Source organism: Chiloscyllium plagiosum, unplaced genomic scaffold (genome assembly GCF_037043375.1).
Source record: "Chiloscyllium plagiosum isolate Xiang-an unplaced genomic scaffold, Cpla_swu_hap1 HiC_scaffold_18, whole genome shotgun sequence".
Lineage (NCBI taxonomy): Eukaryota > Metazoa > Chordata > Chondrichthyes > Orectolobiformes > Hemiscylliidae > Chiloscyllium > Chiloscyllium plagiosum.
The window spans coordinates 16728416-16743777 of NW_028270156.1; the positions used below are offsets into that span (position 1 = coordinate 16728416).

Below are 15362 nucleotides of genomic sequence, written 5' to 3' on the forward strand. Positions count from 1 at the left end.
TTCACATCCCCAACTAGATGCCTTTTAAATGTTGCAATTGCACCAGCCTCCACCACCTCCTCTGGCAGCTCATTCCATACACATACCACCCTCTACATGAAAAAGTTGCCCCTTAGGTCTCTTTTATATCTTTCCCCTCTCACTCTAAACCTATGCCCTCTAATTCTGGATTCCCCCACCCCAGGGAAGAGACTTTGTCGGTTTATCCTATCCATACTCCTCATAATTTTATAAACCTCCACAAGGTCACCCCTCAGCCTCCGACATTCCGGGATAACAGCTCCAGCCTTTTCAACCTCTCCCTATAGCTCAAATCTTCCAACCCTGGCAACATCCTTGTAAATCATTTCTGAACTCTTTCAATTTTTGCAACATCCTTCTGATAGGATGGAGACCAGAATTGCACGCAATATTCAAACAGTGGCCTAACCAATGTCCTCTGCAGCCACAGCATGACCTCCCAACTCCTGTACTCAATACTCTGACCAATAAAGGAAAGCATATCAAACACCTTCTTCACTATCCTATCTACCTGTGACTCTACTTTCAGGGAGCTATGAACCTGCACTCCAAGGTCTCTTTGTTCAGCAACACTCCCCAGGACCTTACCAATAAGTGTATTAGCCCTGCTAAGATTTGCTTTCCCAAAATGCAGCATCTCACATTTATCTGAATTAAACTCCATCTGACATTCTTCAGCCCATTGGCCCATCTGAGGTAACCTTCTCCAGTTTTGGTGTCATTTGCAAACTTACTAACTACACCTCTTATGCTCACATCCAAATCATTTATGTAAATGACAAAAAGTAGTGGATCCAGCACCGATCCTTGTGGCACTCCACTGGTCACAGGCCTCCAGTCTGAAAAACAACCCTCCACCTCTGTCTTCTACCTTTGAGCCAGTTCTGTATCCAAATGGCTAGTCCTCCCTGGGGGTCTTCTATGAGGTTTAACCTTGCTAATCAGTCTCCCATGGGGAACCTTGTCGAACACCTTACTTCAGTCCTATAGATCTCCTCCACCATTCTGCCCTCATCAATCTTCCACCATGTTAGCCAACCTCCAAACTTCCGGCACCTCACCTGTGATTATCGATGATACAAATATCTCCAACAATATCTCCAGGGATCCAGCAATCACTTCCTTAGCTTCCCACAGAGTTCTAGAGTACACTTGATCAGGTCCTGGGTATTGTATCTAATTTTATGTTTTTCAAGACATCCAGCACTTCCTCCTCTGTAATATGGATCCCTTTGAAGATGTCACCATCTATTTCCGTACATTCTATATCTTCCATGTTCTTTTCCACAGTAAGCACTGATGCAAAATACTAGCTTAGTATCTCCCCCATCTCCTGCAGCTCCACACAAAGGCCACCTTGCTGATCTTTGAGGGGCCCTATTGTCTCCTTAGTTACCTTTTGTCCTTAATGCATTTGTAAAAACTCACTGGATTCTCCTTAATTCTATTTGCCAAAGCTATCTCATGTCCCCTTTTTGCCCTCCTGATTCCCGTCTTAAGTATACTCTTACTGCCTTTATACTCTTCTGAGGATTCACTCGATCGATCCTGTCTATACCTGACATATGCTTCCTTCTTTTTCTTAACCAAACACTCAATTTTTTTTGTCATCCAGCATTCCCTATACCTACCTGCCTTTCCTTTCACCCTAACAGGAATATACTGTCTCTGGATTCTCGTTATCTCATTTCTGAAGGCTTCCCATTTTCCAGCCGTCCCTTTATCTGCAAATATCTGCCCCAATCAGCTTTTGAAAGTACTTGCCTAATACCATCAAAATTAGCCTTCTTCCAATTTGGAACTTCAACTTTTAGATGCTGTCTATCCTTTTCCATCACTATTTTAAAACTAATAGAATTATGGTCACTGGCCCCAAAGTGCTTCCCCACTGACATCTCAGTCACCTGCCCTACTTATTTCCCAAGAGTAGGTCAAGTTTTGAACCTTCTCTAGTAGGTACATCCACATACCAAATCAGAAAATTTCCTTGTACACATTTAACAAGTTCCTCTCCATCTAAACCCTTAACACTATGGCAGTCCCAAGTCTATGTTTGGAAAGTTAAAATTCCCTTCCATAACCACCCTATTATTCTTACAGATACCAGAGATCTCCTTACAAATTTGTTTCTCAATTTCCCTCTGACTATTAGGGGGTCTATAATAAAATCCCAATAAGATGATCATCCCTTTCTTATTTCTCAGTTACACCCAAGTAACATCCCTGGATGTATTTCCGGGAATATCCTCCCTCAGTACAGCTGTAATGCTATCCCTTATCAAATAAGCCACTCCCCCTCCTCTCTTTCCTCCCTTTCTGCCCTTCCTGTAGCATTTGTATCCTGGAACATTACACTGCCAGTCCTGTCCATCTCTGAGCCATGTTTCTGTAATTGTTATGATATCCCAGTCCCATATTCCTAACCATGCCCTGACTTCATCTCAGTTTGAAGGTTGTCACCATTTTGTGCATAAATTGAGCAATAAAGACAACAATATCCTCCTGATAACAAACAAAACAAATTAACAATAAATCCGTATTTGAGTAATGCTGAAAAAAAACACATTTCGTTGAAGCTTTTTACCTTGCACTCAGGACAATTTGCAAGAAATACAGCAGTGAAAGGAAGACAACATTTTTATTGTATGAGAGAAAAGATTGATTGGCAAGTGGCTCTGATTGACAGAGGCATTACTGAGGAAAATACAGCAATGAGGTGATGACTGACAGTTAATTGCCAAGCTTTGTTGAAATTTTATACTAAGTAGGTTGATATTGATTTCTCAAGGCATTTCTCTGAGAAATGAACCAGACAATGGCTGACAACTATTTTGTTGAGCTGAAATAGATATACTGTAGTAATGTGTACATACAAAAAATTACGTTGACGACCAAATTCAGTTTTTCAGTCAAATATGAAGTGTGTTCTATTTGCATATATTGCAAGCTACATATATTAAGACACAGGGCTCTATTCTTCACGAATAGAATGAACATGCGCATGTCATCCTGATGAGTGCAATACAAAATGCTTCAATAAACTGTGGGGTTTTTTTCAACTGTGGGATATTGCAGACTTGTACTTCCAAACGATTACTAGCGATATATTTTTGATATTACAGGTTGAGAGAATAATGTTGGCCAGGATGTCAGGAGAAAACCAAATTTCTGTCTGAATAGTTCCATGGACTTATTTGTATTTCCACTAGAATAGGCAAACAAGTTATTGGTTTAATATTACATCACTGTCTGCACCATTTCCTTTGAAGTGTCTGCCCAGATTATGTGCTTAAACTCTGGATGGAATTTTGATGACAGGGTTTCCCTCTTAATATATGGAGTAGAGGTTATTAATATTTATGTTGCTATTCTGTGGCACTCACAATGAATCATTGCTATGAATCATTGATGAAAAACATACAAAAAAGTGAAAAACAGAAAACTTGGAAAATAAAAATGTCCACCAGCTAAAAGACAAGAAACAGGGCAGCACAGTGGCTCAGTTGTTAGCAGTACTGCCTCATAACATCAGGAACCCCGGTTCATTTCCACCCTTGGGTTACTATCTATGTGAGTTTGCATATTCTTCCTGTGTCTGTATGGGTTTCCTCCCACAGTCCAAAAATGTGCAGGTTAGACAGATTGGCCATGCTAAACTGCCCATAGTGTCCATGGATGTGCAGGTTAGGTGGATTAGCCATGGGAAATGTAGGGTTAAGAGGATAGAGTGAGGGGATGGGTCTGGGTGAGATGCTTTTCCGAGGGTCAATGTGGACTCAATGGGCCAAATGGCCTACTTCCACACTGCATGAATTTATGAAGAATCAGACTGAAGTTTATTTTTCAGATGATGATGGATCTGTGCATTTTCTGTTTTTGAATCACTGGAGTCAGAAGCTCATTTATAATGGCTGTGGAAGGAATATTTCTTCCTCATCCCCAATATTATAACATATTTTAAACATGCCTCTTTATCTTAGTTTACTTGGCATGCAAACCAATTGTAGGTCTTGCTTGGTATCTTTCTAAAATTAACCACAAGTATGAAATAATACAGCTTTTTATTTTCTTCCATCACCCTTCTGCTTTTAGGTTTTTCTAGTGTAATCTATTCAAGCTCTTCAAAATATTTCAGCCTTTAAAATAACATCAGGTTAAAGATATGCTCTTTGTTTTGCATTTTGGACTCACTGTTTTCATCATTTTGAAGACTGAAGGAACATCAGCGGATGTAGAAATATGAAACGCACTGCCTGAGAGGATAATGGAGGCAGGTACTCTTGCAACATTTAAGAAACAACTGGCTGAGCACTTAAAATTCCAGTGCACAGGAGGGTTTGGACCAAGTGTAGGTAAATGGGATTAGTATAATTTGGTGTTTGTTGGTCAGCACAGACATAGAACTATGGAAATGGAACAGCTGAGAAGAGGGCCATTCGGCTCATTTTGTCTATGCTGTGTGACTACAATAAAAACAAATTGTCAAAACTGCCACTATGTCTGGATAACAGCTCCAAAGGCTAACTTTTCGGCCAATTAGGCCCCGAATTTTCAGCACAACCAACAATCCGGGGAATTATTTCAGGCTGGATTTTGCATATGCACTTTAAGGAAGCAGCTAACCATTTAAATCACCTTCACTGAAGCAGCATTTTGGCCTCTCTGAAACACTGAACTCAGCGTACACACACTAGACCTCCTTAGAGCAGGTCTGAACTTTGCGGATTCAATTGGATAGCCAGGCTACGCCTTTGTTGAGGGTCAACATACCTCTTTGGGTATGATCTTGAGACAGTTTGGAAGGGTGGGATCAAGTACCCTTTGTCAGGTTGGTCAGGATTGTTGGCTGGGTCACGCAACCTTTGAATCTGTTAATAGTAGCTGAAAATGTGTTGCTGGAAAAGCGCAGCAGGTCAGGCAGCATCCAAGGAACAGGAGAATCAACGTTTCAGGCATAAGCCCTTCTTCAGGAATCATTCCTGAAGAAGGGCTTATGCCCGAAACGTCGATTCTCCTGCTCCTTGGATGCTGCCTGACCTGCTGCGCTTTTCCAGCAACACATTTTCAGCTCTGATCTCCAGCATCTGCAGCCCTTACTTTCCCATCTGTTAATAATAGGAAAGATTGTGCTTAAAAGGTACATAACCCCTTGAAACTGTGAGGCTGTAAAAGAAGCCTGAAGCTTTCCAAGAACTGTCAACAACGTCAAGAATTATCAAACCTGTGAATGGTTCTCTTTTCTTTTAATGAATGGGAGTGGTTCTCACAATAAAGTATACTTTGCAATATAAAATTTTAAATTATAGAAGGTTGCCTTTGTCTTGTGTGCTTGGAAAATGTGAACATAGGATGGCATGAGGTAGCACTAAGTTCGTGTAGGGGGTATGAGGAGCTACTGAGATAGATAAAGGAGCATTAAGTGGTATGGGAATAAAGTGACTACAGGGGTGGGTTGAGGGCATTAGGTTGCATGGGTTGGCATGGATGCAGCACCTGTGCAGGTCAAGGGTGGTGCAAAGTGTCAGGAGTGGGACAACATTCTATATTTTATTCTTTGACTTTAATTTTTGAACACAATGCAGTCCCAATGCAAGCAATCTTCCCAGCCCACCTCATCAACTAGCAGAGTCCATAGCTCTTCGCAAGCCATTCAGATGGACTTCCAATCCAGCAATTACAAATTGGGAGTGTGGGGGTCATACTTAAGATGTTTGGTTTCTGGAGCCAGGAATTTCCTTACATCTGCGCATGTGACCCAGCTGAGGCAAGTGGGGCCTTATGTTAATGAAATAACTCCAGAGAGCCTGTTATCCCGATACCATTTATCCTTTATTTACATGTGGAGAGTTCTCGACACTAATTCAGTTCTCTCAGAGCCAGCTCTCAGTGTGAACAGAACATCTGACATTCCTGCTTATATCTGTCAGCTAGGGCTCCCTGATTGGACCAGGTTAACAGTCCCAATCAGGGAACTCATATTCTATGATGTCCACCTGGCTGAGTTACAGTGTTATGGACCAGGACAGACCCCCTCAAAATATTTCAAGGAAGTAGCCCAGACCCTAACTTTGCTAGTTGGTTTAAGCAGGTGTAACACATAAATTGCAGGAGAGATACAGCTGGTCAAACCACTTGGTTTCAAACAAAACAGAATTTATTTACAAGAACCAAATAAAACACAAACAAAAGAGAACAGAGTACCGAATAACTTAACCTCTCCGAAAACCCAACAGACTAGACCAACTTAATGATGGTGTTCCAAATACATTCAACAATTCCCATAAACACCCCTTGGCACAACAGGAAAAATCAAAACAGGTTCTTACAGGAGAAAAGTCAGAGAGAGGACTATCACCTTGGACCTGCTTCTTTGGCTTCAGCAGCTTTTACAACACAACTGCTAAAAACCAAACCAAACCAAAGAAAAGCTGAGTTGACAGAACTGGCCACTCCTCTTTCATTGTACAAATGTTTTTAAAACATTTAAAAGCCTTTTGCATGAGGTAGTATTTGTTAGCTATAATCAAATTGGCCCTAAAACCCTTCAACCCCAAACTTTTCAGAGTCTATGTCTTTTACGACCTCTCTGAAAAACAATGCCAAGGACAGCAAAACCTTGTTAAAGCAGCAGCAGCATCGCCACAATAGTTAATATAGAGTTTTTGATTAATTTTTAAACAGTATTTACTGCAACACAAATACTAATCCAATACGCGAAAAGCAAGTAAATAAAATTGCTGAAGAATTTTGAAAATACTGTATATGAAATTGACTTTTCAACAATAAACTAATAATGACAGCATAGATTTATATAGCATTTTAAAAATTGCTCTTCTCAATTATAAGTAAAGAGGAATAGATTCTTATCTATAGGAACAAGTTTAATTTAGATGAACAGAAGCTTTATCAGAAAAGATGCTAAGAAAGCTCATAAAGGAAGAAATGAAAAGATACAAGAGTTCAATGTAGAAATTCTAGGGAGGTACCCATACAGTTTAGGATTCTATTGTCAATACAGCAGTGAATTCATTAGATGGCCACAAGAGGAAGAACCATAAGCCAAAAAGCTGCAAATTGAATGTGAAGCTGCAAGAAGCAGACAATGTTGAGGATTTAAAGTTCAATACATAGGTGGGGGGTGGGTGTCAGGGAGCTATTTGATAGTTAGGAAGAATGGGCTGAAAAGTAAGCTGGATTTGAGTGTGGAACAGGACATATGCAGTTGCAATTTGTATGCTATGGAATGGTGGCTATGAAGGCGATCATTAGAGAAATCAAGGTAAAAGTGAAAGTAGGATTTAGTGCTGGAGATGGTGAGATGGAAAAAGGTTGCCTTGTTGAGAAATAGGGTGGAGATCTGAATCTCAGCTGTGACTGAACGGATCAGGTCTTCATGATGTTTAACTGGACAATGTTGTGACTCACCTGAGCCAAATGGCGCAGTCATTCTGACAATACAGAAATGGAGTATTGTTAATATATTTGCAAGAACTAACACTTACTATGGACAACTTTAACAAGGAAGAATTTAAATGTAGGAAAGATGCAATTACTGAAAAACTTATAATCTGGAATCAAGAGGAAAAACTGTTTCTGGAGATGTACTAGCTATTTTCATGTAAAGAGGTGTTGATGTACACAAATCCACTTCCACATTAGTAGATAGTAGAAGAGGATAGTTTATCAAAACATCACAGTGAAATTGCAAACAAAAATAATGGGTAAGAGATACAAGAAACTGAACCGATGCAAGTTTTGTCAGCCACCATGTAGGCTTCTCCATTAAGCTCCATATTTCCTTCTCGAAACAAGATTTGTAAAAACAAAAAAAAAATTACAGAATTTAACTCCACATTACCTTTGTGTTTGAAATATCTCTAATATCATGTTTGAAGTCTTGGGACTTCCCAGATCTTTCATGATTATCAAAAGGAAGCCCAAATAAGGGAGCAGACTACAATGCTAGATCTCATCGGATGCTGTGGTCCCTAGGTCGATTGGCAAATTAATAGACTGGAGATAGGATTACTGCCCCATGAAGAGCAGAGAGTCCCACCTCAGAGAAATGATCAGCCACTAGCTCTCCAGTATTAGCAGTAAATCTAATGCTGATTTACTTTTGAGTAGATGTTTCATATATTGCACAAAAATAAACAAATCTTTAACTGCTTGCAGCTGGAAGGAAAACAGAGGGGCAGGCGAGGGCAGGGACAGAAACCATGGGCCACAGTGTTACTCTTAGTTCAGGCTCCTGACCCTACCTGACCTGAATACAGAGGCGCCCCCTGGTGCACAGTGCCCCTGCTATTAGGTTCTGATGCACCCCTTTGTCCTTGGGCCACAGACATTGTTAGAACGTAGTGTGGACAGAAATTAATAATCACAGTCTCAGGGGTCATTTTAGGAATTTGTGCATTCAGGACAGTTTTAGATTTTCAAAAGGTCCAGTGGGTGAGCAGATGGAGGGAGGAGGAAATGCAATCGCTGCCTTTTCACGGTTCTCGAGTTTATTATGGTGCCCTCTAAGAGGCCTGATAGTTTGAAATGTTTTGACAGTGAACCCATTTAGCTTTCTGTGTGCTGCACATCAGTTGGCCTTTCCACGGTGTCCTGGTAAATTGCTTTACGTGAAAAGTTATAAAATTTTCTCTTGTAGTAAAAACCAGCATAAGCACTTCTCCTTCTCTTCCCATTCATCATCTCTTTCTCCAGGTCCTATCTCCACGGGTTGCCCACTTGAATCCAACATGGTTGCTGCCTGCCTTTGCTGTTTGTGTCCCTGAGTCCAGAAGCTTGGCACCACTAATGGGATGTTGAGTTCTCCCCCTGCTCAATTAGTCCTGTTGAATTTGAAAATAGGGTTAGGGTGGTTCAGAAGTGATGTTGGGACCTGGAATTCACCCATGTGTCCTGTCCTGGACTTCAGTTTGAAAATCCAGCACATGTCTCACAAGCTAAGCAAGTCTCAACCTTCTCCTCTAATTAGCACCGTGGTGATGTATGTACACCTTCTCCCCATTCACATATTTGACCATGACCTTTTTCCGTATCTTGAACAATGCCACTAGACATACAAGATTCTCGAGGGGGCTTGACAGAGAATATATAGAGATTTTGTTTGCCCTTGCCAAGAGTCTAGGATGAGAGAACATAATCTCAAGTAATGGGTGACACATTAAGACAGGGATGAGGAGGAATTTCTTCTCTCAGAGGTTAGTGAACCTGTAGAATTCTTTACTACAGAGGGCTGTTAAGGCTGGGCTGTATATTCAAGATTGAGATAGTCAGATTTTTAATCAGTAAGATTATCAAAGGTTGTATGAAAAAGGCAGGAAAGTCGAGATGAGGATTATCAGATCAATTATGATCACTTTGAATAGTGAAGCAGACTCAATCAACTGAATGGCTTACTTCTGTTCTTACACGTTATAGTCTTATGGCGATCCACCAGTATTACAAATAATAGAAACGGTTTTGTTCTCTAACGAATTGAATGTCTATTATTTACATTCTAATTGTTTGACTACTAATTATCTGAGAATATTTGCCAGACAAAATCATACATGAAACACTTTAGTTTAAACAAATAACTAATGTTCCTTCAATTATTTTTAGCTTACCCTCTTTTAATAGACAAACATAATGCTTCATTTTCATTGCATTGTCTACAGGATTGTTTTATCATACTTCAAAGACCAACTTATCTTTCTCCTTAAATTACCATTAACATTGGGTGATGCAATGGCCTAGTGGTGTTATTGTTGGACTGTTAATCTAGTGACCCAGATAATGTTCTGGGGATCTGTGTTCAAATACCACTATGATAGATGGTGGTATTTTAATTCAATTTTTTTTTAAATCTGGAAATTTCAGTCTAATGATGACCATGAATCAATTGTCGATAGTTGGAAAAAAACAGTCTGGTTCACTAATGTCCCTTAGGGAAGGAAACTACCATCCTTACCTGTTTGACTCACATGTCTCACAGCACTCACAGCAATGTGGTTGACTCTTAACTGTCCTCTCAGCAATTTGGGATGGACAATAAATGCTGCCTGACCAGCAATGTCCTCATCCATGATTAAATAAAGGAAAAAATCTGGTGGATTTTTTTTCTCTTTTACAGGTAATAACTGACACTATATTACATCCATATGATGAACATCTAACTTTCCCGATGTGAAACAAAGCAATACAGTTACAAAGTCTTACCGTGACTCTAAAGCACTTTTTAAAAAATAGTCATACTTACTGGTGGTGGCTTTTTTCTCATTTCGAAGATCCTGGTGTCTCCAAAGCTAAGTGATGCAATGATAGGTTTTTGCCCCAGTGACGGTTCATCATCACTGTGCCAATCAATGCTGTCTTTGCCATTTCGGTACAAATTGCAAAGAAGAGAATTAAAGGTGTATCCAGTTACTTTCTCAGTGTGATCCTTCAGCATAATCAGCAGAGGATGCCACTAAATGAAACACAAAAGCTTAGCATTACCACCAAACACTGATGTACCAAGGATAGCATTACAGATTGATAGTTAGTTTTAAAGAGGGTGAAATAACATACATGAGGGTTTGATTTCATAGCTGTGTGGGAGTATGTGTAAGGAAGATCTCCATACCAAGCTGTGAGTCGCGGCTCTTGATATGATCTACCTGTAGCATACAAAATATTCACAGGCAAAAATTATTCCTTTCACCGGTAGCTCCAAATATACCACACCATGGTTTTTTTGTACTGACACTTAAAACATGACGTTCACTATAATGAGTAGGAGTTAGTCATAAAGAGAATCAACTATAATTTTCACTCAAGATCACTCTATGACTGCTGTAAAGTATATTAACAGGGTGCCCAGCGAGGACAGGATTAAATTTGGTTGTGAAGTACCCCCTGCCACAATCAAACACTCTTCAGACACAACAAAAGGTACCAGAAGCCAGCAATGACCATGAAATCAATACAAGTCCCCTCAGGTAGACTGAAATTTGATAGAGAAATCTGCATTACTCTTTTATCATTTTAGGCATTATTGTTTTTTTTAAATATACTAGTATCACACCACAAAACAATCATATAAAGAACTGATCTGTAAGAAAGTTTAATTTGGTTCACTCCTCCTCTCCGATAGCATTAAGGCCATTGCCTTAATGCCATCTTCGAAATGGGTACTAGTCAGGAATTTTTCAACAAGTCTAATTTAAAAATCATTTGCGTAAGAAGAGAGCCTGCTCAGTACAGCTTTGGTGAAAATTACTTCTCATCCTGTTTTTACACATGTGATTAAAAATTCCAGGCAGAATAATGTAAATTTCTGGATAACATCAAATTATCTAGCCCAAATCTACAATGATAGGACCAGTGTTGAAGGCATCTTTGTAGAGTTCCAGGCTGCAAATACATGCCCATTGGAAGTTTATCATTTATGTGTGTCGGATGTTCTTTTATCAGAAGATGTGGTCAATTTATTAAGAAACAATGAGAATGTTTTTGTTTGCTCATTGCATATGTAGCAGAAGGAAGAAAACATAATTAATGTACATGCGTTATATACCAAGGGTCATTCATCTTTTCAATCAGGTAAAGGTTTACCAATTTAAAGTAAAAGTTGGCTTATAATGTGATTAGAAATAGCATTAAATCAGATCGCACTACATTACATTAAAATCAAATGAGAATTGGGATTGGAATGAGAGGTTTGCAACCAAAACAAAGTAATAGAGAAACAATAAAACTACATTTACAGAATAACTTACACCATAACACTACAGGACAGGGATTATTAATGCATGCATCCAAGTTTGCAGGTTGAAAAAAATACATGGCACAGAACCACAAGTGTTTGGTGTTCTGAATGATCAGGAAGTTGGCAGAATTAGCTTGGAAATATTGTTTCATTCGTTAACTGCAGCAAAAGGTATGTCTGAGTAAAGACACAATACTGAAATACTGCTCCAAAAGAATAAATCAATTTTATGGATGTTCAGTCCTTCTATAAGAGAACAACTGACTAGCAACTGTAAAATCTTGTACAATCTTGCAGAGGTTTAACCTCAGTGTTAATGCTCCAGCAAACACTTCAACTATCTGTTAATTTGAAATAAATTTATAAATAACTTTGAACAATAAAAATTAATAACTGCAGAACCAGTCAGTGCATGTTATGAACTAAGTATTAAGTGTAAGCAAGTTGATCAACCATGAATTTGTAGAAATTACTAAAATTAAGAAAAGTTCCAGTGACTATTAAAATCGCTACTCAGCCTTTTTGCTCAGAACGCGTAGTTTCTGTTCTTGACAGTTTAAAAATAATAGATGCACTGTTAACACTAACTCAGCAGGCATTTTCTGTCAGAACCTAGAATTTTATCATCACACTTCACCAATAATTGCTGCAAATAAGGTGCCAACTTAAATTCAAATGAGATGCTGCACAAGTTAAAAAGAATTTGCATTCAGTTTTAAAGGTTCCAGAATATCACAGATCAAATTGGACATATTTCGTACAAGTTCATCGTTTATCATTAATCAACGAGCCTGGGAATGTAAAAATAACTTAAAGATTACTTTTGTTTACATGTGCATAATTTTTCACTACAACTACTCCCACAGGGAGGTGTCAGTGGCTAGAGTGCAGATTTTACAATTTAAGATTATGAATCTGATAAGAGTGTCTGGTGTTTTTACACAGTGTTTCTGTAGGCTGGTCCTCATCCAGTCACATTTGTTTTCCCAATGAATGCAAAGTCAATATTGTAAATACCCTCCTCATCCAGATATCCAAGCAGAAAAAATTTGAGCTGGTCAAGAATCAGCTCAGTTGCACGAGTTTCCAGATTGTTTCGAATGGAGCCTTTTAGATTCCAGTTGTGAATTCTAGTTGGGTGAAAGGTTCCCTACTCTTGCTACCCACTCATGGAAATTTATCTCTTTGTGTTTCTGAGAAGTCTTTCTGGAACCTATATCATTTGAGACCTGAATTTTCTGAGCACTCATGGGAGCGGAATGGGACTATTTGGCGCCGATCATTTGGCCCCGCCATTTTGGCTCTAAACTGTTTTGGCGCTCATTATTTTGGCACCAATTCAGAACAAAAAAATCTTATAGAGCCCATAAGAAATTCGTTTTTATTCCATTGTAAGAAATAAATCTAATTCTTTTTTATTCATTATTTTTAACCTATTCATTATAAAATTGAATTTCTACATTTTGCTACATTTATCAAACACATATAGATAACCATTGTGTGAAAATGTTGGTTTGTCTCTCTTGTTTAGAATGTTTTCAGCCATTTCTGGTATGGGCTCTACAAGAAAATAGAAAGAAAATTGTATTTCAGCTTTCCAATGTGAAGACAGAAGGGCTTAAGTAGATGACTATTAACAATTGTTAAATCAGAAAATGATTACAAAATGAGATTTGAATCTACAGCGGGTCATTACAGCTTTGACTATCAACTCTTGCTAGTTGAGAAAATTACCTCAGATCGTTAGTCATCCGCTCTTCTTTAACCAACCAAGACTTTTTTTTTAATTGTGAATTGGCGCCAAAATAGCTCAGCGCCAAACTAATAAGTGCCAAAACAGTTTAGAGCCAAAACAGCGGGGCCAAATGATCGGCGACAAAACATACCCGACCCCATGGAACTGGGCTGATTACCTTTTCTTGTGACACAGTGACCCCAGTGGAAGCCAAACAAAAGAACCTTTTTGGATCTTTGAAATGGAGATCAGATGGCATGAAAAACGTCGAAGATTTGAAATGACATAGACTACGATAATGTTCGGAGGTTATAAATTCTACGGTAGACCTCTTGACAAGTGCATCTAACTGAGGCGAGTTCTCCAGAAAAAGAAAAGTGAGAATTGACATCACCAACTCTGTCTACTGGCTGGTTCACGAGCATATAGACTGAAAATTGGGCATGGGTGACTTACAAATGGAAAGAAAATGTGAAAAACATCCAAGGTGGTGAACCAAATGCCTGTACTTTCTAAACGTTGGGGCACTGAGTTAAACTAAATATTTCAATTAGAAATACAATATGTTAAGAAAATTACAAAATTTCTTAAATGAAACAAACCCTCTCTGATGTTTGATTTTTGCTTCCAGGGTATTTCTGCGTACAGTTGTTCAAACATCCAATCAGCTTCTTTTGGATCAATAAAACCAGGCTTTAGGTATAGTCTGATAATGGAAAAAGAAGTGAATAAAAACAAAAGGGAAAATCTTCTCTCTGAACAGGCTGTAAAAAGTAGATTTTTTAATGATTCAATTTTCATAGTTATTTATTCATTCATGGGAACCGAGTTTCACTGGTATGGTGAATATTTATTATTTATCACTATTGCCTTTGAGAAGGAAATGGTGACTTAGATTCCTGGATACAAGAGTGGCTGTGTAAGCCAGACGGCAGTTAAGAGTCAAACACATTGCCTTAGGTATGTAGTCACATATAGACCAAAGCAATTAAGGACAGGTTTCCTTCCCTGAAGGACATTAGGAAACCAGTTGGAATTTTATGATTGTCTAGTAGTTTTATGGTGACCATTACCGATCCTAGCTACTCAGTCCACTGTAAACATTTATTTGAATGCTGACACTCTATGATCCATTTGGTGATACAACTGTTCCATTTTTTTGTTGTTTTCGTAGAATGAAAGATTAAAGGTAGAAACAGAAAAACAATAAAATCAAATGCTCATCGTGTACTTCCATTTGGAAGGACAATGGCAGCAACTACTTGGGAACACAACCATCTGTTAGTTTCCCTCCAAGCCATTCACCATAGAGTCATAGAGATGTACAGCACGGAAACAGACCGTTCAGTCCAACCCGTCCATGCCGACCAGGTATCCCAACCCAATCTAGTCCCACCTGCCAGCACCCGGCCCATATCCCTCCAAACCCTTCCTATTCATATACCCATCCAAATGCCTCTTAAATGTTGCAATTGTAACCGCCTCCACCACATCCTCTGGCAGCTCATTCCATACACGTACCACCCTCTGCGTGAAAAAGTTGTCCCTTAGGTCTCTTTTATATCTTTCCCCTCTCACCCTAAATCTATGCCCTCTAGTTCTGGACTCCCCGACCCCAGGGAAAAGACCTTGTCTATTTATCCTATCCATGCCCCTCATAATTTTGTGAACCTCTATAATGTCAGCCCTCAGCCATACATTGTTGTTCCTTCAGTGTTGCTGAATCAACATCCTGGAATTGTCTCCCTGACAATGTTGTGGGTCTACTTACAGCACACGGACTGCAGCAGTTCAAGAAGGCAACTCACTGCTACCTTTTCAAGGGTAACTAAGAATGAGCAATAAATGCTGATCGGCCAGTGA

General features: G+C 39.1%; 1 protein-coding gene across 1 annotated transcript in view; it reads right to left on the reverse strand.

Annotated features, from left to right (window-relative positions):
* Window positions 1–15362, reverse strand: part of alkbh3 (alkB homolog 3, alpha-ketoglutarate dependent dioxygenase) — a 73732-nt gene that overhangs the window by 26089 nt on the left and 32281 nt on the right. The window contains 3 exon segments of the mRNA XM_043705474.2: window positions 10274–10483; window positions 10585–10673; window positions 14102–14205. Of these exon segments, the coding sequence (XP_043561409.2) occupies window positions 10274–10483; window positions 10585–10673; window positions 14102–14205 (403 nt within the window).